Source organism: Homalodisca vitripennis, chromosome X (genome assembly GCF_021130785.1).
Source record: "Homalodisca vitripennis isolate AUS2020 chromosome X, UT_GWSS_2.1, whole genome shotgun sequence".
Lineage (NCBI taxonomy): Eukaryota > Metazoa > Arthropoda > Insecta > Hemiptera > Cicadellidae > Homalodisca > Homalodisca vitripennis.
In genome coordinates this window covers 140,888,674-140,915,953 of record NC_060215.1, presented here as the reverse complement: position 1 = coordinate 140,915,953, position 27,280 = coordinate 140,888,674, and the positions used below count along the sequence as shown (strand labels likewise).

At 34.2% G+C, this 27,280-nt stretch overlaps 1 protein-coding gene across 1 annotated transcript in view; it reads left to right on the top strand.

Annotated features, from left to right (window-relative positions):
* Window positions 1-1,456: 1,456 nt before the first annotated feature.
* LOC124369640 (sialin-like) overlaps window positions 1,457-27,280 on the top strand; it is a 50,125-nt gene continuing 24,301 nt past the window's right edge. Inside the window, exons 1-6 of the mRNA XM_046827691.1 lie at window positions 1,457-1,541; window positions 3,536-3,753; window positions 6,301-6,537; window positions 17,999-18,083; window positions 21,408-21,628; window positions 25,618-25,767. Of these exons, the coding sequence (XP_046683647.1) occupies window positions 1,457-1,541; window positions 3,536-3,753; window positions 6,301-6,537; window positions 17,999-18,083; window positions 21,408-21,628; window positions 25,618-25,767 (996 nt within the window). The remainder of the gene's footprint in view (window positions 1,542-3,535; window positions 3,754-6,300; window positions 6,538-17,998; window positions 18,084-21,407; window positions 21,629-25,617; window positions 25,768-27,280) is intronic.

The window sequence follows — 27,280 nt, the reverse complement described above, 5'->3', positions numbered from 1 at the left end:
GTTCTCCTTTGCCAGTTCTACCAGAGCATTCTTGCACTCTCAGACTGCTTTAGAATCAAACGAGCAGGTTTCAAGTGCCTTTAATGCAGCCTGGCTGTCAAAGAGTGTTAAATATTCTGCTTTGCCTACTTTTTACTCCATTCCTCCCTATCTACAATAGCGATTGTGTATGGTTTACCAAAGGAGTATTTCTTAACCATTCTTTCTGGTACGTTGGTTATCATTTCAGCTTCATGAAATTCCAGGGTTATTTTCATATAACCTTCTGAGGAAGTAGCCTTTAACATCTTTGTACTCAGAAACTTCATTGCGCTTAATGCAGCTGTCTTCACCTTCTGTCCCAGAGGAGTGTGACCGCTTCAAGTGGTAGGGTTGGACTTCAGCTTATTGCTCCTGTGATGCTTACGCAAGCTACCCTTTGAAGACTCTGTAGTCTCTTGGCAGCTGTTTTTATTCTACTTTTGGCCAACATAATAATGCAGCATATGTGACCATTGGTTTTATAATGGTTTCAAGAATCCAATAAAATCATTTTGGGTTGCAATCCAAAGAGTCTTTTGAAGGCCCAAAGGGCCTTTGTCACTTTAGATATTGTGTTTTCAATATGTGGATTCCAAGTCAACCTCTCATCCAGTATTACTCCCAGATAGTTGGCTTCTTTCGTGTGTCATTGACTTGAATTGATAGTGGGTAGATAAGTTATTTAAAAAATGCTGTTGTTTATAGAATAACTTCCATTGATACTTGATATTTGTTATTGAACTATATTGTTAATATATATCATATATGTAATATAATATGAACCTCAATTGTGAACGGTATATATATTAATACATAATACCGATAGTTTTAGTAGCAACAGAAGTCAACATTTCTGAAAACTCCAATTGTCCTATCGCTTATACATTTTGTTCTGTTTTTGGAGCAAAATTACAAGATAAATGGAATAATCTACTGGGCTGTTACTGTTATCAGAGATGCTCTGATAACAGGTTGCATTGTTTGGTTTACCCAGGGAGACACATTCCATTTGATTTCAATTGGACAAGTGAAATATATAAGAGTTATTAAAAAACTCAGTTCAGTGAAAGTTGGACAACAGTTTCACATCTTTCATTGAACAACATCACCTTTGCTGTTATGAGTTAAATATTCAATTCTAAATTTGTTGCTGTTAAAAACTCATGGACAGCAGACTTTATTAGAGTTTCATGACCATCACATTCCCTTAGTGTACTTACTATTTGCATTGTACCTATTACCTTACTGTCATAGCAGTTTCAACTTTACTTGCACTAATTTTTAAAGGAATGTTTTATACTTTCTGTATTCAAGTGACCTTGCAGATTGAAGCAATGCAGTAAATGTTAAGCACTTAGAAAGTGTATAGCCTCACTTAGAAAGTATATTGCCTGTTTAAGGAGAATTAGCTGGAGTTACCGAAGACAGAAGGACAATGGCGGCCTTACAAGATCCTGGTTGTGCCAAAAAGAAAAGAGTATCTTCCCGCACACAGCTGGAATACTGCTACAGATCACAAGGTCAGTTAATAAATCCTATAGAATTTTCATTTAAAAATTTGTAGTAATTGTTGTTTCATACTTACCTATACACCAGATCCTCTTTCTTTATTTGTCAAAGGATAGAGTCATGAGATGAAGCTGAGAATGTTGTCCTTCTGTTCAGATGCAGTTCCAGCTCAGGTGGTTCTATATCTCCTGTTTTTCTTTGGTTTCCTGGCCACCTTCTTGATGAGAACATACCAATAGGCTTCATAGAAACTTTGTGTGAGGCTTCATTTTGATATAAGCAACACTGAGTTTGATGATTGTTGAAATTTTGTATGCAGCACTGAGTTTGATGATGGTTGAAATTTCGCATGCAACACTGAGTTTGATGATGGTTGAAATTTTGTATGCAGCACTGAGTTTGATGATGGTTGAAATTTCGCATGCAACACTGAGTTTGATGATGGTTGAAATTTCGCATGCAACACTGAGTTTGATGATGGTTGAAATTTCGCATGCAACACTGAGTTTGATGATGGTTGAAATTTCGCATGCAACACTGAGTTTGATGATGGTTGAAATTTCGCATGCAACACTGAGTTTGATGATGGTTGAAATTTCGCATGCAACACTGAGTTTGATGATGGTTGAAATTTTGTATGCAGCACTGAGTTTGATGATGGTTGAAATTTCGCATGCAACACTGAGTTTGATGATGGTTGAAATTTTGTATGCAGCACTGAGTTTGATAATGGTTGAAATTTCGCATGCAATTTTAGCAAAACCTGTTGCATGACTCGTGGTTTGGCATACTTCAACCTTGTATTATAAGTAAAATTATATCGATAATCCATTATTGTTTCCTCACTCTGTAGTTCGAGCCTTATAAAACTTACCTTGTATTATGGAATGTAATTTTATTTGAAGGGGCCACATAATTTATCTGTTTATTGAAATCTTGTCATTTATGGTGTATAAATAGATATGGGTTGATAAGGTTTAAAAATGTATTTATTTATCAAATATCTTTCTTTGATACGTTATATTTCTTATTCAAATATATCCTATATGTATATAAAATATTTATTTCATATCTAAGTATATGGAATATTACATGAACCCCAATTACAGATGGTAGAAAATTACTATCACATAATATCAATATCAATAGTTTTAGTAGCAACAGGAGTCTACATTTCTGAAAACTCCACTTGTCCTCCTATCGCTTATACATTTTATTCTGTTTTTGGAGCAAAATTACAAGAGAAATGAAATGATCTACTGGGCTGTTACTGTTATCAGAGAATCTCTGATAACAGGTTGCATTGTTGGTTTACTCTGGGAGACATTTTCAATTTGATTTCGATCAGACTAGTGAAATATATAAGAGTTTGTGAAATGTATATCAAAATATGATAAATATATGAAAAATATATCAACTCAGCTCATTGAAAGTTAGACAAACAGTTTCACATCTTTCATTGAATAAAGTCACCTTTACTGTTATGAGTTAAATATTCAATTCTAAATTTGTTGCTGTTAAAAACTTATGAACAGCGGACTTTATTAGAGTTTTATGATCATCACATTCCCTTAGTGTACTTACTATTTGCATTGTAAAGTCTATTACCTTACTGTCGTAGTTGTTGCAACTTTACTTACACTAATTTTTAAAGGAATGTTTTATTCTTTCTGTATTCAAGTCACCTTGCATATTGAAGCAATGCAGTAAATATTAAGCACTTAAAAAGTGTATTGCCTGTTTAAGGAGGCTCAGCTGGCGTTCCAGAGAGAGACACGATGGTTGACCAAGAGGATCTTGGAAGTAACAAAAAAATGAATGTAACTTCACAAGAAACGAAATGTTATTCTAGGGCGCCACAAGGTCAGTTAATAAATCCCATAGAATATTCGTCTCAAAATTTAGAGTAATTCTCATTTTCTTCTTACCTATACACTATAACCTCTTTATTTGTAGAAGAATAGAGTCACAAATGACAAACTAAGAATTTTGTTCTTCTGTACAGATGCAGTTCCAGCACGAGTAGTGCTTTATATCCTGTCATTTACTGGATTTTTGACAAATTTCATGATGCGCACCGATATTAATATCGCTATGGTTGCTATGGTTGTGCTGGCACCCCCCTCCTCCAATGTGAACTCTACTCTGAACTCTCTTGTATGCTATAGTTACTCTCCAAACACTACATCAAGTGAAGACGATGATGCTCCCACCCCTTCCCAAGTTAGTATATGTAAATGAGAGATAATGAGATAATGAGATTTTATTCCAAAAAATATAAACTTTACAAACAAGATTATTAAGGAATACAATCTAACCACATTAACAAGTTGCGTGGTTAGATAAAACTAAACAATAAACAAGGAAAGGTCTGATAACAGTCCGGTTTTTCTGAAAAGGACTTGATGATGTGCAGGATGTGCAGATCACTGCGGTATATTGAAAGTTTCTCACTATATTTAACTAAAATTAACGTTAAAATAAAAATACGTTAACGTTGATAAGAGCACAACTTAATCAATTTAAACTCTAGTCAATCTTATTCTTACATACAATGTTTAAATATACATAAAAGACTAATATATTGAAGACTTTAAATCATCTATGTAAAAAATACAATTTATCTAATGACAACATTATCTTAACATTTTAGACTAATGGAAATAATATTAAGATTCTACAAAATGTTTTGTTATATTGGTTACTAATTAATAGAGAATACAATAAAATAAAATAATTGTTTATAAAGGGGACGAAATTTAGTTTGCATATGAGAAAAAGAAAGAATTCAGTTAAGAATATTTTAGACTAATCTGTTGTGTATAATATCTATCTGTTCAGTTTGACTAAGTAACCAATTAGTTATAGCATTACAAAAAGAATTTAAGGTTTTAATTTTTTAAATTTTATTTGGAATTTGATTAAACAAATGTGGACCCATGTAGGAAAACAAACGCCTGAAAGCTAGTTTATTAACTTTGGGTTTTTGGATAAGACCTCTTTGCAAATTTCTTGTGACGTATTGTTTTTGTTGTTCAATATTATTTCTATTTCCACTTCTTATAAAAAATAATCTTAATACTTTATAAATAAAAATATATTGTATGGGAAAAGTTTGTAATTGTTGGTAAAGAGGATAAGAAGAGTCTCGCCTTTTTTTCCTTAAGATTAAACGTATAAAAGTGTTTTGTGTTACTCTAATTTCGTCTGTTTTTGTTTTTGGAGCTGCTCCCCAGCATACAATACCGTACTGTAACCTAGAGTAAATTAGTGCATAATACAGAGTACGTAACAGCTTTTTGTCACAATAATTTCTCAAAAAATAAAACTTCCTAACATCACTTCTAATTTGATTTTGGATGAAAGATATATGTTTTTTTCCAATTTATTTTCTGGTCAAAATATACACCTAAATACTTAAAAAAATTCACCTCTTCTAATTCAATACATTTACATGTAATAAAGGTTGTACAAGTTTCTTCGTGATACTTCACAGGCACGTCAAAACCAAAGCCCTTAAAATCAAAATTGATAAACTTAGTATTATTTACATTTATTAACATTTTATTTTTATTAGATTATTAGATATAATTTTAGTATATTAGATTACATTTTTATTTATTTTATTATTATTTTTCCCATAAGTTATTTCTACATGTATCTGAATATAAATAAGCAACATCGTCAGCAAAGGCACTGATTGTGCCATTAAAATTTTGTTTTAACAAATCATTAATAAAAATAATAAACAAATTAGCCGAGATGACTGAGCCTTGTGGGACTCCGGCCCTTACAGTAAGAGGCGCACTCAAGTGATTGTCCACTCTCACTTGCTGGACCCGGCAGATTAAAAAGCTTTTAAACCACTGGAGAGCTACGCCTCTGATTCCAGCTGCCTCCATTTTTTCAAATAGAATATTATGGTCGACTAGGTCGAATGCCTTTTGTAAAATCTACAAAGGTCTGATTGTGAAAATTTTGCACCCTTTTTATTAAGATTTATAATCAAGTCCTAGTTGGAAGATGTTATTTCATGTTTACAGGCAAATTAAAACAAATTTAACTGAGACAACAGAGGACCTTAATAGAAGCTATAATTATACAGATTGTGAGTATTAATATGAAATAGTATAAACATTAACACGTCGAGTTTGACAGATGACCTTGTGCACAAGCTGTTTTATGGGAATACTTATCTCCACTCAGTATAGACCAGCTACGTAGGTGTTAACTATGTATCTAATAGTTATGCAGTTATTATACAGTAGTTAAACTTGTTAGAGTGTGACAGATGACCTCATGCTCTCGCTGTTTTATTGGAATAGTTAATTTCATTCAGTATAGACCAGCAGTGAAGCAGTTCATTTAAAATCTCTATGGGATTGGACACAAACTGACAAGATGTAAATGATTTGCGAAGATTCATTTTATTCCTTATCTAAACTTAGTCTAATTTATGAATTTCACACATCAGTAAATCATGATTTACTTTTTATTTATTGTATATTTTAATTTATTATTCAGTAGAATTACATATTTAACGCCTAAAATGAAATATTTGTCATATGTCAGAGAATTATTTACCCATGATTGTCCACTCTCCAATCTACTTCAGTGTTATGTTTCTGGTATTTAATAAGGTACCCGATTCTTAATTATTGTACATACAAAAGATTGTGATTTTAAAATTTTTAAAAATAAAGCAGAAACAATATTATGTTTTAATTTTAAATTGATCATAATAATGTGAAATTGATTTTATGGTTACAGGAAGAGGGTGAGTTTCACTGGGATGCAACGGTTCAAGGAGCTATATTAAGCTCCTTTTACTGGTGTTATATTCTCTCCCAGGTGGTGGGGGGAGTATTAACACAGAAGTTTGGTACGAAAGCAGTGTTTGGGTATTCCCAGCTGGCCACCGCAATCTGCTCTTTGTTCATTCCTGTAGCTGCCTCGATCCATTACAGTCTACTGATTGTACTTAGATCAATACAAGGAATTGCGTCTGTGAGTTAACTACTGTTCCTATTATGTGATAAGCTCCCCATAACGGTAAACTCTAGAACAAGTAGTTGGCCTTTTTGTAAAGTGTATACCATACATATCTGTACTTGTCATTTTATTCGTATAGGCCAACATTTTTGGGAATATGTATAGACTGTCAGCTATCTTGGAGTCCACATATAGATTACATAAGTTCTAGATTGTCCTGAGTTATATATTTGATTAGACGTTTGAATGATGTACCCCTAAACTACGTCAGGGCAGCTTACTTTGCTTATTTCCAGTCCGTTTTTAGATATAGTTTGATGCTGTGGAGGAGCTGTAACAGAACCGAGGACTTCTTGATTCTGCAAAGAAAGTTATTGATTAAGTGAGGTTCAATTGACTACTGCAGACCACTTTTTGTACAGTTACAAATTCAAACTATAATTGTTATACTGGTTTGATCTTAGTATGTACATCTTGAACAGAGTCTAAAATTTAATTAGAACTGCTATAAACATAATACCATGAAAAAAAGTTATGCTGTTATAAGATATTATTTATTTTGCCAAAAGGCATATTAAAGACAAAAGTGTTTCACATAATGATCTTCAAGACATATTGTCACACTGACCAAATATTTGCAATGAAACTGATTATATTAAACATATAGGCTTTTATATACTAATAACATTGTTATATAAGATCCTTCAATAATTAAAAAAGTTATACATTTAAAAAAAATAGTTGCCTAATTATGGAAAAAGGGCCCGGCATTCTTCGCATGTACTTTTTGAAAACAGGCTGGCATTTTTCGCATGGTCACTGAAAATTGTCTGGCATTAAAAGGGTTAAACATATAGGCTTTTATATACTAATTACGTTGCTAAATAAGATCATTTTCCTCAATGTTACTTTTTACATAAAAAGTACTCTGACACCACCGAGGAGTTTATGATACTAATGGTGTGGACACTTGTCGCACTGACCAAATATTTGCAATGAAACTGCTTTTATTAAACATAAAGGCTTTTATATACTAATTACATTGCTAAATAAGATCATTTTCCTCAATGTTACTTTTTACATAAAAAGTACTCTGACGCCACCGAGGAGTTTATGGTACTAATGGTGTGGACACTTGTCCCACTGACCAAATATTTGCAATGAAACTGCTTTTATTAAACATAAAGGCTTTTATATACTAATTACATTGCTAAATAAGATCATTTTCCTCAATGTTACTTTTTACATAAAAAAGTACTCTGACGCCACCGAGGAGTTTATGGTACTAATGGTGTGGACACTTGTCGCACTGACCAAATATTTGCAATGAAACTGCTTATATTAAACATATAGGCTTTTATATACTAATTACATTGCTAAATAAGATCATTTTCCTCAAAGAAATGTTACTTTTTACATAAAAAGTACTCTGACGCCACCGAGGAGTTTATGGTACTAATGGTGTGGACACTTGTCGCACTGACCAAATATTTGCAATGAAACTGCTTATATTAAACATATAGGCTTTTATATACTAATAACATTGCTATATAAGATCATTTTCCTCAATGAAATGCTACTTTTTACATAAAAAGTACTCTGACGCCACCGAGGAGTTTATGGTACTAATGGTGTGGACACTTGTCGCACTGACCAAATATTTGCAATGAAACTGTTTATATTAAACATATAGGCTTTTATATACTAATAACATTGCTATATAAGATCATTTTCCTCAATGAAATGCTACTTTTTACATAAAAAGTACTCTGACGCCACCGAGGAGTTTATGGTACTAATGGTGTGGACACTTGTCGCACTGACCAAATATTTGCAATGAAACTGCTTATATTAAACATATAGGCTTTTATATACTAATAACATTGCTAAATAAGATCATTTTCCTCAAAGAAATGTTACTTTTTACATAAAAAGTACTCTGACGCCACCGAGGAGTTTATGGTACTAATGGTGTGGACACTTGTCGCACTGACCAAATATTTGCAATGAAACTGCTTATATTAAACATATAGGCTTTTATATACTAATAACATTGCTATATAAGATCATTTTCCTCAAAGAAATGTTACTTTTTACATAAAAAGTACTCTGACGCCACCGAGGAGTCATTTGTACTAACGGTGTGTGGACACTTGTCGCACTAATCAAATAATGCGTTGAAACTCTTGATATAGTATTTACTACCATTTATCTAGTTTTATTTAATATTATTAAATATCATAATTTTTCTAAGTTATTATTTATAAGTTAACCTTATTACATAACATGAAACATAAGTAAAAAGTTATTTTTTACATAAAAAGGTTTTGCTGTCAAAGTGGAAAACATTTGTAACCTCAAACTTACTCAGCTCCCAAATAATAACGGTGAAACATGTGAGAAAATAGCGGAAATCCGGTCATCTAATTAGAACAGTTGACTACAAATCAGCTGAAAATCAAGTTTTGAACATTAAAAAATAATTAGTACTTGACAACTGATTTCCAGAAACCAAGGTCGATTTAGTATTCATGGACATCAAAATAAATATTTAATTTAGCAATAATTACGATTTATTATGAAATAGTAAAACATCGGTTTCAAAGCGTTGGCCGCCTAGCTCGCGCTTCATGTGCAGGAACAAGTGGTAGTCAGACAGTGCCAAGTCTGGGCTGTAGAACATGTGATCGAACTGCTCCCAAATTGACTAACCAATGTTTGATTATTACAAGCGGTATGGGACCAAGCATTGTCATGGAGCAACACAATTCCGTTACTGAGCATTTCTCTCCATTTGTTTGGAATTGCCCGCCTTAGATTTTTAAGGTTTCGCAATACCTTGCCGCATTAATGGTTTCATCTCTTGAGAGAAAATCAATAAGCAAAAACACCTTTCCGATCCCAAAAGACAGTGCTTATGATTTTTTGTGCAGACATTGTCGTCTTGAATTTTTGTTTCTTCGGAGATTGCGTGTGTCGCCACTCCATTGACTGCTTTTTGGATTCTGATGTGACAAGACGGACCCAAGATTAATCACCTGTCACAATTTTGTTTAAAAAATCCTCACCATCATCACTGTACTGTGTGAGAAAAGTCAAAGCACTTCCGAGTCTCTTGGTTTTGTGCATGTCAGTGAACATTTTAAAAACCCATCAGGCAGGCCCGTTTTACCGAATAGGCACGTGCCTAGGGCACTAGGCAATTGGCATTTTTGGTTGTATCTGCACGCATAATCATCAAACTGATTTTTTCTAGGCTGTCTTCTAGCTGTCAAGCGGCTGGTTACTGCCTGGCTTCGGATGATCGGCCCAGATAATGCTGAATTTCTCCTCACCCCCACTTACCGTTACTAATCATTACCGCTTCTAAACACTACAACTATAGTTAACTACTTCCAATCATAACAAACGTCTACGCTACACCTGTTTCTCGAAACTTTATAATTTATTAATTATGTTTTAAAAAATTAAGATGTTTTATTTAAACGCTTGCTATATTTATTGATAAGTGTTTTATTCAATTTATGGTTAATATAGTAGTTTATTTTTTCTTGTACAAACATAAGTCGTACTTTAATTCTATTCTTTACTCTTTTTTTCCTTTTTTTTAATTTTAATATTTGTATATGCAAATATGTATGTGTATGTATGTATATATATTTGTGTATATGTGTGTATATATGTGTGTGTATATATGTATGTGTCTGTAATGTCAAGATGCTTTTATTATTTCATTTTATATACAGTATTTGTTTTTTATCATTTTTTTTTTGTACACGTCTAGATTGGGCTGGGCAGCACGCACAGACACGTTCTATGTGCTGTCTATTTTCATACTTATATGTGTACAAACTTATTGTTGAATTTGGAAAATAAACTTATATTTGATTTGATTTGATTTGATTTGATTTGATAAGTGAATTTGATCTATTTCTTGCGGAATACATGGTAACAAAGGCAAAGGTAGTGTATTATACCTTTCGTCTGAAATTTGCAGTGAATTTATTGAGATTACAAACAAAGAAGTACTGAAACAAATCTTAAATGAAATCAAGCAAGCTCGCTATCTCTCTTTAATCATAGACTCCACACCTGACGAGTCGCACACAGACCAATTGGCTGTAGTACTTCTGTATGTTTCATTGCCCAATGCTTGCACTAACGAATGCCTGATGCAACTCTTACCAAATGTATGCCACGAATCTGGAAGTTTGGAATAAGCAACCCTCAGTTTACTAGAGAAACTTGAGCTGGATGTCGATAACTGTCGTGGTCAAAGTTTCGACAATGCATCAAACATGTCGGGCATATACTCAGGTCTTCAGGCAAGGATTAACAGCAAAAATGATCTTGCTGACTATGCACCATGTGCAGCTCATTCACTAAACCTTGCTGGGTATTTTGCTGCCGAGAAGGCGTGTTCAGATAACACACAATATTTTTTACATTCGTACAAGGGCTGAATGCTTTTTTTCTCTGCATCCACTTACAGGTGGAACATCTTAAAAAGTCACATTGAAAAGAGTTACGAAGGAAAATCAAAGAAAGATTAGAGAAAGCTAAAGGTAAAACCTCTGAGTGACACAAGATGGTCTGCTAGGGTAGACGCTCTTCGAGCTTTAACAATAGGTCGACATAGATTAATAGATGCTCTTGAAGAGCCAAATAAAGCCGTTACTCAGACACTATAAACACAATGCACAGCCGCTGAGTTTCTAAAAACACTTGGAAATTTCTAAACCACATTATTAACTGTGATCTGGGACGAAATTCTCGAGACAGTTGATAAAACAAGTAACAAGTTTGACTCTTCAAAATCAAGATGTAGACATATTTGATTCTACAAAGGAACTTGAAACACTATCCTCGTTTTTGAGATTTATTTGATGATGTCGAGTCCAAAGCATTGGAACTTGCAGGAAAAGAAGAAGCTGAATATGACAAAGTAAGCAAACAAAGCTATTGCACGATGAAAAGAAGGACAGAAGCATGGAAGAAACATCTCCTCGAGAAAGATTTCGCACTGGGGTATTTATTGCCATTGTTGACAACATAGCTTCGCAGCTCAACAAAAGAAAGGAGGTCAATAAAATCTCGACACAAGATGTAAGATCTTACAAAATCTAGAAGAGAACAATTTCAAAGAGGTGGCTTGTTAAGCTAAACTGTTAGGAGAAGGATACAAGAAGATATTGATGGACAAGACTTTACCCAGGAATGTAACCATTTCAAACAATGCATGGTCTTGAAGAACCTTTCTAAGATCAAACATATGTACGCCTACATAAAATCAAACGGATTGGAGAACACATTCCCCAATTTGGAGGTCGCTCTCAGGATGTTTCTAACCTTGTCTGTGACGAACTGCACAGCTGAACGTAGCTTTTCAGCTTTGAAAATAGTGAAGTCAGAAATTAGATCATCAATAGTTGATGAAAAGATGAATGGCTTATTGTTGCTGTGCACCCAAAACGACATTACTTTAAAATTAGACTAACAAACATTATTGACAACTTTGCAATACGGAAAACTAGATAAAAATCTATTGCATGAATCTCTAGTCAGTCTAGTGGTAAGCCAACAAACCAAAAATAATCCAAAGACAATGTGATTAAACGAATACTATAAATTAATAATGTAAATACTTCAAATTTAAAGAAGGGAGAATGGGTGTAACAGGTATGTTACACACATTCCCACCAGAGGCCAGTAGAAACCTCACGGCTACCGATTGCCAGTCCGGGACACGGCGGGTTAATGGGATAATTGGATAATGGGAAGGCTCTCGAAAAGAATCAGGATAATTTGTAAAGGAAAGTTAAGGGACATTAAGTCTAAAGTCCCTCCCGAACCAAAACTGGCATTTCAGACTAAATCTATAGTATGGGTATAGGCGTTATGGTACGGCTGGTGGGGGGGGGGGGGGTAGTCAGCTGGCAGGGGTATAAAAAGGGGCGCAACTCTTCGTTGTGTCTAGGGCACTGGCAGGGTGTAAAACGGGCCTGCCATCAGGAACACAGCTTGTGATAACCTAAGCGCTCCTAACAATTTCACACAAAAGAGTGCATGAAATTTATGGCAATCATCAGATAGCGTTGTCATAGTGAAACGTCTGTTCTCATGGATTTTTTCGTCAACTGCCCTTACCAGATCATCGGTAATGAGAGAAGGCTGACCGCTCCGATTATCATCATGCACATTTGTTCGACCGCCATTGAACATTGTAACTCACTTTCTCACCATTTCTTCACTCATCACGTCTTCCCCGTCACCATCTCAAAGTTGACAATAAATTTCAGCCAGTTTCACATTCCTTGTATTCAAAAATCTGATTACAGAATGAATCTCACAAGCAGCGGGATCACTAATTGTCTTCAACATTTTAAACGTTCAGAGAAAACTGAAAACACAATATAGATCAACTAAATTGGCGTGAGTCGATAGCCAGTGAACAAGGATTACTAGTGGGCATGCGCGGAACACCAATTGCAGCGCTACGGTAGCAGTAGAATGAAACTGTACTTACTTTCTGAACACACGTCTCGGACATTTGAAATGTAAACAATACATGTAATAAGTTAAAAATGTAAATAAATTAAACACACAAATAAATATAAACATTCAAGTAAGAAACATACAAGATCTTAGATTAAAAATTTACTACAGAGAAATTTCCATTTTCAAATTCAGTTACACTATAAAATGCTTGACTAATAACCAATTTTTAAATGTTGCTTTAAAAACGTTGATTGGAAGATTATTATGTTTAATGGCAATTTATTAAAAAGTGCTATACAAACAAAGATATAATACTTGGGTTTAACTAAATCTAGAATACCTTACATCTAACAGATCTTGATCTCTGGTGTTGTGACAGTGGATTGAACCTTTGAACTTTTGAAATAATGTTATTTAAGTTTTCCTTGTCGTGGATGAGACTGTAGGAAATTAATAAACTAGGTAATGTGAGTATTTAAAGCTCAGGAAAAATAGTTCAAACAAATCGCTATCCCCGAGACCTTTTAAACACAGACTACTTTTTTTTACCACACGAAAACTTCTTGGGTACCACTGGATTTACCCCATAGAATCACTAAATCTAATGAGTAAGAATACATTTTTAATTTATGTATCAAATTTTGAACTAATCTTATGAAATTAAAAACTTAAGTTATTGAGGGGCTGAACCCTTCAATGTTTGTAGCCTTTTAGTAATTTTGGCCATAAATGTTACCACTTTATTAGTATATATGCACCTAACTGTATCACAGTTTTATTCATTGCACTACATGACGTAATAGTAGGAGCAAAGTGAATATTTTGTTGTAAGTATGAGTGAGTGAATGAGTATGTGTGTGAGAGAGAACAAGCCAAACTCTATTGCGAGAGTATGTTACAACATGAGTATGACTAAATAATTATTAATATGGGAGCATTTTTCTGCAGCATTTGATACTCTAGATTTTCTGAATAGTACATTACTTCAGTCAGTACTATAGTATACTATTAAACATTAGTATCTAAATTACTGTTGTTCATTGCATGTGTCAACAGAGTAAATTAAGGAAATACATCATATAAATTATGTTTATCAATATAAAAATGTACAATTTGTATTCTATATCAGAACCAAGTTGTTTATTTTGCTTAACGTTTAAACAATTTCAAGAATTTTTCACCCATCGGTTCATTATGAGCTCATCAACAGAGTAAAACGTCTTTGACACCTGGAAGTTTCTCCGACAATCTTGAATTTTCAAATCATTGATATCATCTAAGAGCCTATTGATTAGTCTGGCACTAACTTGACACGGCAAGCGTTCAAAAGCTGTCGTTTTGTGTTGTTCGATTCGAAAGTTGTCCCTGCCCTTTCGTTTGCACCAATATACATCCCTGCCCTGTAATTTACACTCACGTTTGTCAACAGGACAGGACAACAGAGTAAGTCAGTAATCATATATTTACAGGGTCTTTTTTTAATGGGCCACCATTGCGATAATGGTAGCTAAAGAAAGAAAGAAAGAAAGAATTTTCTTTATTCCAAAACACATTGAGCTACATTAAATGTAAACATCAACTGTACATGAATAGCGTCAATAACTATAAAAATCTAAAACTAAAACTAATACTAAAACTTATATTAAAACTAACACTAACATTTACGATTATTTTTTAAACAGTTTTCTGCTAATTGTTTGATAATAATTCTCCAATTGAGTATAAAGCTTTATTTGTGAAATATTTTTTTACTTCACTATCAAACTTTTTGCCATTGTAATGTTTTATTTCTTTGGGTAAACAGTTAAAACATTTTTTCCCCATATATTCTGTTTTCATTTCATAGAATGCCAAGTTATGTTTGTCAGTGCTGATTTTATGATGTGTATGGTAGTCATGTATTACTGTTTACAATATTGTATAATTACCTTTAACATATTTAATGAGATTTAATGACATATTTCATAGCTATAAATCTGACAGCAAATTTAAAATGGGAAACCTTTCTTGGTTTTTAAAGATATACACCAAACTTTTAAAAACTGGCGCCATTTTCCAATATGGTGGTCAACTTTGTTTTTTCTTATGGAACACCCTTTATTTATTATTAGTTTCTATTGAAAAAGTAATTTGAAGACCTTTTTATTCTTAGCACTTTTTTATATTTCCTTTAACCCTTTAAGTGGCGGTCATTTGTGGTCTCAGTGGCAGGCCGTTTTCGGGTAAATTGCCGTGATCGTTAAACTTATTTTTAGAAAATATTGTATAAGCGATAACCTAGCAACATTATATATTTTTGTTTTCCTTATGAACTATAGAATAAGACTAAATATGATATTTGGTTCCTTATTTTTATTTTCAGATGAATATCATTGTAGGTGTGTAAAGATTTTCTTTTAGAAAAAATAATTTTTAAGTTCTACTGTCCGTCACTTTGAAACTACTTGAACTACAAAATAATGTCATATTCACAGAATATACACAATTTTATTCTAAACAAATTACTACCTATGCATTTTTTTCTATTTACAAGAACAAAAAAGTTAGAAAGGGAAAAACTAAATCAATGTACAAACTGGTTTTTTTTTTTTTTTTTTTTTTTTTTTTTTTTTTTTTTTTTTTTTTTTTACTCCGAGTCACTAGTCACTAGGGCTTGTCTTTTCCTCCCAGTAGTGTAGGGCCTATAATAGTGGCTTAGTTTGTCATAGCACAGTATATTTCGTAAATATAAAACAGGAATTGTCTTATCGCAAACCCCTCCCCATCCTCAGACAGAGGTCAAAGTCGAGCGGTCTAGTAGATAACGTGATTACAGAATCTCGCCGCCCGTTCAGCTGGTGCGCCGCATTCTTGTACTTTTGTGTTTTACTGTGTGTGTAATAGATTAGTGATGGGTGACACTATGAGAATTTGGGATTTACTCAGGAGCGAAGAGGGGACCATTAGTTTTTTACAAGATCGTGACTAGTTGCCTAAATCTAAAATATTCGTGGCGGTCGGCAATTGCGGCTGAAGGCGGAAATCCACTACACTCACTCATCCTTGATAGTGCTGCATTCTGGGCGTCACAGGAAACCCATTAACAATTAATAATCGTTGTAAGTTTGTAACTGAAGAGTTGCTTTTTCGTTCTATAATGTTTTTTTCTATAAATTTATATGTTTGTGTTCCTCATACTGGTGTGGTCGGTATAATCCCAAAGTACCCCAACATTTTCCATGACGAACGAATAACGTAAACATTTACCAGTAACACAAACAACGCGATAAACAATAATATACTGACAATAACAGTACGCAAAGTCGCCAAATAAAACAGTGACGAGACGAGTAGACAGCTGTTCTCTTGTCTGCCGCCAGGTCAAACGAAAACTGTTGGATTCATTTAGGCCAGCAAACATTAGTAACATGAATATACACTATACTATATGATATATATAGGGAATTTCATGGAGAATACGATAGTCCAAACTAGGCCTAAAAATAATGGATGGTTGCGGAGCAACAGCCTTAAATGTGAAGTGACAGCTGTGACGGCGCTTGCCACTTCGCGGCGGCGTGAATCATACGTCTCAGACGGCGCTTGCCACTTATAGGGTTAATAACATAGATATGACAGATCAAAAGTGTCAAGATTCCTTAGAGTTTTACACAGAAAACATCTTTATTATAGGCGTCCATTTTAATATTCTTATCTGTAAATCTAACATCTGTAATTTATATGTTTTCACTTGTTTTTAAGATATTCATAGATAGTTAAACTGGTAAGGAGACATTTATTTGTGTTGAGAGCAAATTTATGCTTTGTTCAATGGAAGCTTCTTATCTACTTTAAACTTATAACTACTATGGTTAAATTTGGAGGAAAAACATAAATTTTCTTATTGCACATCTACAAATATTTTTTTAAACAAAGTAAAATTCTCAAATTGAAGTATGTTATGTTTACAGCAACCAACTAGACATGTAATTAAAAAGGCATTTTCTACAGTCTCCCTGTATCAATAAGTTTGAAATAAAATAATTTATTAGCCCACTAGAACATTATAATGTTATAAGGCTAGTCAAGACACAAGAATACTATAAATACTAAGTAATAATAAAATAACATAGTGAAATATAATATTTATGTTTTAGTTATTTTCTGGTTAATTCGGACTAGAGTATTCAAAAGTACATTTCAGTTTAAAGCTTTTTTACAGCGTAGTTTCTTCTGAAGGCCTTTAATATTGGAATTAAATTACTTGATGTGTTTAGATAACCCCAACTAAATGTATTTACATGACTTATTTATATTATTTTTGAAGATTTAGTGTCATATCCATTTTAATTGCTCATTTGTCTTAAAAATCTTCTTTTTCTTTTCCTATTGAATTGGACTCATGTTCTGGTTTTGCCATCACCAGTTCGACAAAATGGACGCTCTTAACATAAATAATTATTTTATCTGATAGGAATTGAACCATGAGATTATTTCAGCCTGTTTAACATAGGAGTTGGTTACAGGGAGCAAAAGATTAATAGCATATTACTACTATTATGGTGGTACAGGAGGAATACTCATGAGAAAGGATTTAGAGTATTTTTTTTATAAACAAAGTATTAAAGTTAAAATTTTTTAATTCTCATTTAGGGTAACAAAATACTAAGATGCATCCAGGAGGTATATCCTTGGATATATCTTTTGGGATTTATCATATTTATGAATTGTCGGAAAATCCATACAAACTATTAAATATATATAATGTGTTAGTAGCTGAATACTCAAATTTTGTATATCAGGCAAAGGATCTTATGATTTCATGCAGTTCTTGAAAAGTGTAAAAAAATGTGTACTATGTAATACGTTCTTATTTTTATATATTTTTAGGGCCTCACCTGGCCTGCCATGTACGCCATTGTTGGTCAGTGGATCCCTGCCAGTGAACGCACTTGATTTATGTCATCATTGCAAAGATCTTATTTTGTTTTATTTTTAGGGTCTCACCTGGCCTGCCATGTACGCCATTGTTGGTCAATGGATCCCTTCCAGTGAACGCAGTCGATTTATGTCATCATTCCAAGGTTCTTATTTTGTTTTACTTTTATGTATAACATATCAAATTTTAGTCACATTTGTTTCCCATTAAGTAGGTGGTGGTAAAATAAGATTGTTTTGATTAGATCATTCACTCTATTTATATCTTTATTACAAAAAGAAGATTGGTACTCATTTTTTTCTCTTCTGTTGAAGAGAAATATAACTCTTTTGATAACTTTTTTAAGTTTATTTCAATTTGTCATGTCCTGTTGTTAAAAAATTAATTAAAAGGAACACAAAAAGCTGGATATCTCAAGAACTTAAAGAAGAAAAATGCCATTATAAGCCTTAGCAGTTTGGCTAAGCAAAGTAATTCTCAAATTTAAACAAATGAATTTAAAGTTAAATATTCTATGTATAAGTCAAAGTTAGTAGAAACCAAAAAAGATTACTACGATTAAATAATTAAAAAATCTGAAAATGTTTGTAAAACTTCATGGGAAATATTAAACAAAGAAAAGTAACGATAAACTGGAAAACAACTTGATCCTAGAATTTGATGATAAAATAGTTTCCCACCCTCATGAGGTTAGCAATAGTTTTAATAATCATTTTGTAAGCACAACTGAAAGCATGTTGCAGGAATTTCCAGCGAGACAGAAAAATCATTCAGCATCAAGAGAATTCTCAAAACAGATTTCAAATTTTAGATGCCCCCCAATCAGTAAAAATAAACTATTAGATATTTTTAAGACTCTAAAAAAATAAATGCTCAAGTGGTTATGATGAGGTTCCAATTAAAATCATAAAATTTGCTAAAATGCCATTAATTACACTGTTGCTACATTTAATCAATTCTTCTTTCATCTCCGGTATCTTCCCCAGTAGACTGAAAATTTCAAAAGTTATACCAGTTTTTAAAAAGGGGGACCAAACTAATATTCAGAATTATCGTCCTGTTTCAATACTACCATCAGTTTCATAAACTTTTGGAAGAGCCATGTATATTAGACTTACTGAACACTTGGAAAACAATGATCTTTTTGATAAGGAACACCATGGTTTTCGTAAAAATAAATCAACAACCACAGCTCTTGTAAGCTTTACCGAATCTCTAATTGAATCCATTGATAAAAAATATAAGAGTGGAAAAATATTCATGGATCTATCAAAAGCGTTCCCCAGAGGTCAATTTTGGGGCCTCTTTTGTTTATGTGTTACATTCAAGATATGCCTGGTTGTCTTAATCGAATAGATGGAATTAAAAACATATGTGTCTTTTGCGGATGACTCAAACCTCATCATGTCAGCAAAAACCAGCTTAGAATTGGAATTGGCCTCATTTATTGAACTGTCGAGAATTCAAAATTCTTTCATAGATAAAGGTCTCATCCTAAACATGCAAAAAATTAACTTCATTTCATGTGGAACAAAACAAAGTAGGAGCATTTCTGAAATTCACATTTGATTTGATAATGAATTTATAAATGAAACAGAAAACAATCAAAATTTTAGGTCTACATGTGGATAAACATCTTAAATGGGACTCGCATATTGATTATATAATGAATAAATTAACTCAGGTATTTATGCTCTAAAGCGATTATCATTTCTTTGTAATTTATCAGTACTTCAAACTGTATTTCATTCTCATATTCAGTCACATATATCCTATGGAATAAGTGTCTATGGCAGGACCTCAAATCAAAATCTAAATAAAATTCTCAGCCTACAAAAAAATGTCTGAGGACCATCTTGCTATTAAGAAATGATGATTTAGTCAAGGAACATTTTATCAACTCAATACCCTAACAATATTAAGTATGCTGATCAGAGCTACAATACTAGGAGTAAGGTAAGTAGGCTTACTACAATCAATTTCTGCAGACTAAATAAAACTATTAATAGTCACCAGGTTGTTTCACTAAAAATGTACAACAAATTACGTAATTTAATAAATATATACCCTAAAAAAATGTTTTGCAATAAATTTTATAATTGGCTTCTAAACAATCCTTTTTATTCTGTAGATGAATTTTTTGCTGTATCCCATATTAATTTATAATTAAATCTAAAGTTAACTAAGGATAATTGTTTATATTTCATGGATGTGTTTACATATGACTTATACAATAATTTATATAAAAAATCGCAGACTCAATTTTAAAACTCTTAACCTATTGCGGATCACTGACGAGCTGGGCTCGTCAGGCAGCGGCCAGGCCTAACATTAGCGACATGATGACGAGCTCAGGTCGCAAAAGCGGTCTGCTTTTAAGTTTCCCTCTAAATAGTTCTATTAATGTCTGATAGATCGGGCGATCGTCTTCACTTGTCAACTTAGAGTGTTTAACAACGGTCTACATTTAGAGTTTTCAAAAGTTTTATAAATATCCTACAGATCGCAGTTGTATTTTGAAGTTGAAAAATCGTTCATATGAGTTTACTCCCTGCTTTTTAGCGCTTCTGATTGGTTGTTTTCCTCAGATGTTATTATAATACTTTTGAGGTTAGTGACACAGACCTAACGACGCAGACGTACATGTTGGCGGGTTTAGTCTAGACAATGGCCCAGATGTTGGAATCGCTTCGCACAAGCTGCTTTATTTAGACTATGATTCAGACATCATCCCTGCCACCCCGAAACCTTGCTCGTGTGTTATCGTTCCCACATCACGGATACCCCAGCAGGCCCATGTTCCATCTGAACAAATACCTTCACAGCTGAATTTTCTAGTATACAATAGCGAGCGATACAATGTGGCGCATCATTGCTATTCGTGTGGCCACTGACCGTAAATTAATTCGTGCTCGCTGGTGCCCGCGCGCCAAAACAATACGATCCGCAATGGGTTAAAGAGGTACACTTTTACAATACCAGAAACAAAAACACCATTATATTACCTCATCATAACCTAGAAAAATGTAAGAAAGGCACCACCTATGCTGGAATAAAGTTTTTAAACTATATTCCCAAAGCAATAAAGGAAATATATTAATTTAAAAATTTAAACTATTACTAAAAGACTTTCTTTTACAGTGCGCTTTTTATTCACTAAATGAATTATATTCATTAGGATAGTCAATATAACTCATAAACATACAATAGTGTTTTAAGGTTTTTTTACAATTATTTTATTATATCATATGAGGTTTTACAGTATGAAGAAACATTGTTAATAGTAGTTATAATGTACTTGACACTATTTATTGTATATTTATACATACTAAATAATTGACTCTATACTCCTTTCACTCGATGTAGCATACATATCTGAATGAAATTGTTGATATCATATTTGGTTAAGGTAACCAAACCAAACTACTGGTTTGATAACTAGATAACCAATTTTTGTGATTTGACACAGGCCTCAGTTGTGGCATCGGGCTAACTTACCCGCTGGCTGGATACCTCATAGCCTACTCTGGGTGGCGATCTGTGTTCTACACCACAGGCTCCATAGGCGTCGTCTGGTGCATCTTCTGGTATTTCTTTGCGTTCGATGCTCCACAGAAACATCCACGCATCTCTAAACAGGAACTGGAATACATAGAAGCTAACATCAGCTCAGCAGTTCAATCTGATCATGTAAATGACCTGTCATTATTTTCATTTTTTGTTTAGAATGTGTCTACGTAACTTTTGTGCTTTTAAAATTGTATAGTGGATATTTGATGAACTAGTGTGTATACATACCAGAGACAACATGATGCATACAAAACATGCTCTGTTTGGAGTATTCAATAAAAGGAAGCTTTAAAACATTAATATCGTATTATTATTGATAAAAATCTATTTCTGGGTATGGGCAGATAAAGTGGCCATGATAAAAATTCATTTGCTTTAAGTTTTCAAAAATTTATAATTTAGTTTTAAACCTTTTTGCACCAAAAATTGCATACAAAAACTCAAGAGCCAATTTCTTCATAACTAAAGATAATTTGTATTATAATGAGAATTCAGTAGATAATTTTTATATAAACCAGTATAATATGTTAAATCTACGAACAGTTACATGTTTTTAAAATTGTATTTCAATCTTTCAGAAAAAACTGCACTTTTAAGCAACTAGGTATCAGATTCTGGCTGAACAAGAACTAGGCTTTTGGAAGACGAATCTTATTGAATAGCATACAAGACTGGGTACTATGAAATAAATTTGAAAACATCTAAATTCAGGGTCCTAAGGCAGTGCATCACTACAAAACACAACAAATACCCCATGATATGTTGCAAATTAGTCTGTTTATTCTGACCGTTTCAGTCAATGAAAGTAAATGGGAGAGCTGTAATGACATAATTGCCTGCCTAGGTTATAGGAATCAAAATGTTTGGATATATCCGAGTCCATTACACTGTCCTCATTCCAGGACAAATGCACATGAAAATTGTTCTGTTTCAATCAATGAGGGTACAGTAAAATTCCATTAATCTGCAGCCTATAGTAAGGCATGCTTGGTAATCTGGCACGCCTTTTGGAAAAGTAACATTCTCCTGAACAACGTGAAACATCAATCATTTAATACGCAACTATGTCTTTGTCGTTCGTAGTGGACACAGCATTTAAGTGGATGTGGGGAAGAGGTTGTGTCATATTCGGCTGACTTTGGCTAATATCGATTAGATTTGAGTCATGTGACTGATTGTGGCCGTTGGCTGTCAGCCTGTGTAACCAGTTGCACCTTTGTATTTTCGTATCAATTCAGTTAAGTCTTGTAATGGTAGGTCAATTTCATAGTTAATGTGCTGAGCACAAGTTTGTGATGAAGGATGAGTCTAACCGACTCACGTCTTGCCACTGCCTTCTGACATAGGCAAGCAGTGTCTATACAGGCTGGCAGTTACAGCACGGTACGGAGCTGTGATGAACCAGGAAGAACACACCCTTGACCTTGCCTGTGTTCCGACAATTGTTGTGATGTTAGGCTATTCACTGTAAATAGACCGTAAAAAAAAAAACAGTTCTTATAAATCCACATATAACGAGGACTACTTGAAGGTTATATTTAAATAATAATGTGTTTACTGTGATTGTTTATCTTTTATGTCCACATTATTTATCTGATGTGTATTCAATAATCGGGCATGTTAGATCATTCGGCAGGCCTCAAGTCCTGACCATTCCAGGATTAATGGAAGTCTCCTGTACCTTGAAGACATGTCATGACATCTTTACCTGCATGGACCATAGGAAACACATTTGGCTTTATCTAGATCCATTACATTTTTTATTCCAGGGCTAAAGTATTCAAAAATTGTTCTGTTTCAGTCAATGAGAGTACCTGAGAGAGAGCTATAATGACATCTTTACCTGCACGGGCCACATGAATCACAGCATTTAGCCGTCCATTACACTTTCATTATTCCAGGGCCAAAGTATATGCCAATGTTCAGTTTCATTCAATGAAGGTATCTCTTCAGTTGGTAGTCAAAACACCAGTTGCATCTTTATTTTGCCAGCGTTTCTGGAAAGTTAGATTTTAGTTTACCCAACTTTCGTTCATGTAACATATTTTCCTGTTATCACTTCTCAGCTTTTTAATATCTTACAAATACTTAACTCTTCAATTAACAATGTCTGGAGGTTCTATTAGTATTTTGTGTCTATTAGCACATTTCTACCACTTAAAACCAATTTTGTGAAGAATTTTACGCAGAGTCTCTCAAAGGGAATCGATTTTGTCTTTAACAATAGGGAGCAGAACTCGGGCTTATTTTGTTGTTGTTAAATTTATGATATTTCTAACTATGTATAAAAACTGTTGATTGTTACATTCCTGTGGGACACACGTTTCCTTTTCTTTCCTGGGGTTGACAAGGACAAACTATTGGAATTTGTTACACTCACTTCTAATTTTATAAATACTGCTTAGGGATTTAGATGTGTAAAAATCAGCCCTTTTAGTAGCTTTCTTTAAATGAAACACTAAACTATAGTTTTTTTTAATTCCTCGTCATATTTAGCTATAACACTGATAATAACATTACATGCTTCACTAAGTACTGTTTTTCCCTTCTTGCAATTACTTGTAGTATCAATCTTTTATAAACTCAAATCAATAATAAATTTACTTAAGTACAATTATTTCAACAAACAAAACTCTTACAAATTGAACACTTCACTTCAAAACTTACGACTACTTTATCAAGGTTACTAGATGAAGTGTGAGGAGATGAGAAGGAAAAGGGATGGAGAGGCAGAAAGACGGCCAACCTGATCTTTGAAATAACTCCCCGCACCCCTCTTACTTCACTATCTTTCTCCTGGTGCTCGGCCAGTACTGTTCCGTTTCAGTCAGTGAAGGTTGGAGACATATAATGACCCGGCTGCGGGTGTTTGAGCCGGACAATAGCCAGCTTCTCCATGGAGATCTTTTCGGTATATGTTTCGGGTGTCTTCTTAATGATACCTCCATCATGTCTCTTCCTTCTTTTATCCCCTCCCTTTGCCTGTTCTTCAGGCATCAGCTGTGATCGCGGCTTCTTCACACCTGCCTGGCCTGTTGCTTTTGGGCTGGTTCGGAAGGGGCTTTCCCTTGCTCTGGGACTACGACAACATCCAAGTTCCTAGGTTTTACCACTGTTGTGTGGTTTTACCAGAGCTCGGTTTTTCTCTTCCTACTTCTTCTGCCTTTCTGTCTGGGGGATTAACGGCTCACCTCTAGCGAGAGCCTCTTCAATCCTTTCGTAGTTCGCCTCTCAAGAGCCGCTTCTTTTTCGCTCTTCCGGCGAAACTTTGCTTTCTGACAAGAGATGCCTGTCTTCCTCCATTTGGGACATTTCAGACGTTCTTAGTTGCTCAATCGGTAGTTCTTCTGGTTGAGTTTCACTTACCTCTTGAGTTTCTGTTTTGTTTTTGTTATTTGTTAGTTCATTCTCCATTCTGTTCCCACGAGAACCGGGTGTTTGCAGTCCAACTTCCCAGTGATTGGAATAGGAAGATAAGGGTAATTACGACTGGGTGTCTTCTGGTTCCCAGAAGGCTCCATTGAAGAGACTGAATATACCCCCAGAGCCACGAGACTCACCACGGTTCGCATAACACCTTAGTCTGGGGTTGTGGGTAGAATGGGGGGGACATCAGGAAAGGGAGGGATAGGGGATTACTCTCAATTTAAAGACCAAACCAAAAGGGAGAAAAGGTTTTCTACCCTAGTAACACTGGAATAGTGATAAGGGAAGGTGGCTTCCTCCTCTTGCCCTGCCTCTCCCTTAGAAGTTACAGCACAAGACGAGGAGGTTACATCACCCACGATTCCTTCTGGGAAAGTGGCTGATACCGATGAGGATGCTGTTCCCCCACCGGATTGAGGTACCTTAGTGAGCTATACTGACACCATTCCCTGCTTGGGCCATAGGAATCTCAATGTTTAGCCGTATCTATGTCCATTAAATTGTCATCATTCCACAGACGTAAATATGATAACTGTTCTGTTTCAGTCAATGAAGGTACCTTGGAGAGCTATACTGACACCATTCCCTGCTTGGGCCATAGGAATCACAACGTTTGGCCATATCTATGTCCATTAAATTGTCATCATTCCACAGACGTAAATATGATAACTTTTCTGTTTCAGTCAATGAAGGTACCTTGGAGAGCTATACTGACATCATTCCCTGCTTGGGCCATAGGAATCACAACGTTTGGCCGTATCTGGGTCCAGTACTCTTTTATTATTCGTGGACCAATGTACATGAAGACTGTTCTCGGATTTAGTATTCAAAAGGTTTGTCTCTTTACTGTCAACCACCTTCCTGATTCAGTGAGTGTTTAATTAGTTGCATAATAGTTCTGTTGATGATAAAGTTAGTAGCGATTTTCTCATTCAGTGTCAGAGGTTTTAGAGAGGCACCCACTTTGGTCAACTACTGACACCCCCTCTCACAGGGCGGTATTGACTGAAAGCTTCCATTCCTTGGTTGGAGCATATCCTTATGGTCAGAAACATAACTAAATATAGGAGCTTATCTAGTAAGTACGTAGGTGAAATAACCTTGTTACAGTTCACAAATAAAATATCTGTACAACCAAAAAAAAAAAAACAATAAATAAGCGTCACTTTCCTCTGTAATCTGTTTGGTTTTTAGTTGAATTTTGACTATTTTTAAAAAGATTTGTGCCAACATTTTTATGACCTGTAAATGAGTTTTAGAATAAAGTACTTGTTGAAAATCACCTACATTTTAGTTATTGGATTAGTTCAATAATTTAATTTAATTCTTAGGATTATTAGTGGTATTATTAAAATAGCAGATTAATTCATTGGACTTTGTGTGAGGTGTTTCAAAGTCAAAATATACTTTATTCAATAAGTCATACATAACAATGTATTTGAACAAATAGAAATAAGTATGGTATATTATAAAATAGAATAGGACCAATATACTTTGATTAACAAAACAGAAACCTTTGAAATTACTTCAATAAATTGTAATCATTTAGCTTTGAAAATAATTGTTAAACAGTGTCAACAATTTTTTTTATCCAAGCTTAATTTTTATGTCCCTTTTTTTGTAAAGGGACAGCATCTGTCCCACTCGTGATGAGTGGCCGAGTAGCACGCGGGACAGCGTCTGACCCGGCATACTTGGGTGGCTGAGTAGCACGCGGGACAGCGTCTGACCCGGCATACTTAGGTGGCTGAGTAGCGAGCGGGACACCTGCTGTCCCGCGCTGTAGTGCTTTGTTCTTTATTTTGTATCTCCTAAACAATAACCTTTTCATGCCAAATGTTTTTTGTTTGTTTTTTTTTGTAAAAGGTTGTATTTTTCACAAAAAACTAATCGGAATTGTTGACTTTGTTTTGAAACATTTACTTGCAAGGAAACTATTCTTTAATTTTTTGGATACTGGTATTGAACAGCTATATTCTCTACAAAACTGAAAATGGAACAAAGAAGCCTCTTAGTGACTTTCGACTGAAGCTTGTCCAAGGACTTATTCTTCGTTTTGGTCCCACTGAGCGATTTGTTTAGAGTCGTACCATACGAGAAACCACTAGGTTTTCTGCTAGAAATAGTAATCACTGGCCAAAACAATCCAACACTCGACGACTCTATGTAGTGTGTCGCAAAGCCGAAAGAGAGAAGAGATCCACTATCTACTGCAGTGGTTTTGATGTAGGATTGTGTTTGGATCCTTGCTTTCAAAGGTATCACACCATCCTACCTTACTAAAAGGACTTGAAAATCATACTAAAAACTATTTCAATCTGTGTAAATAACTTTAATTTACTGAAC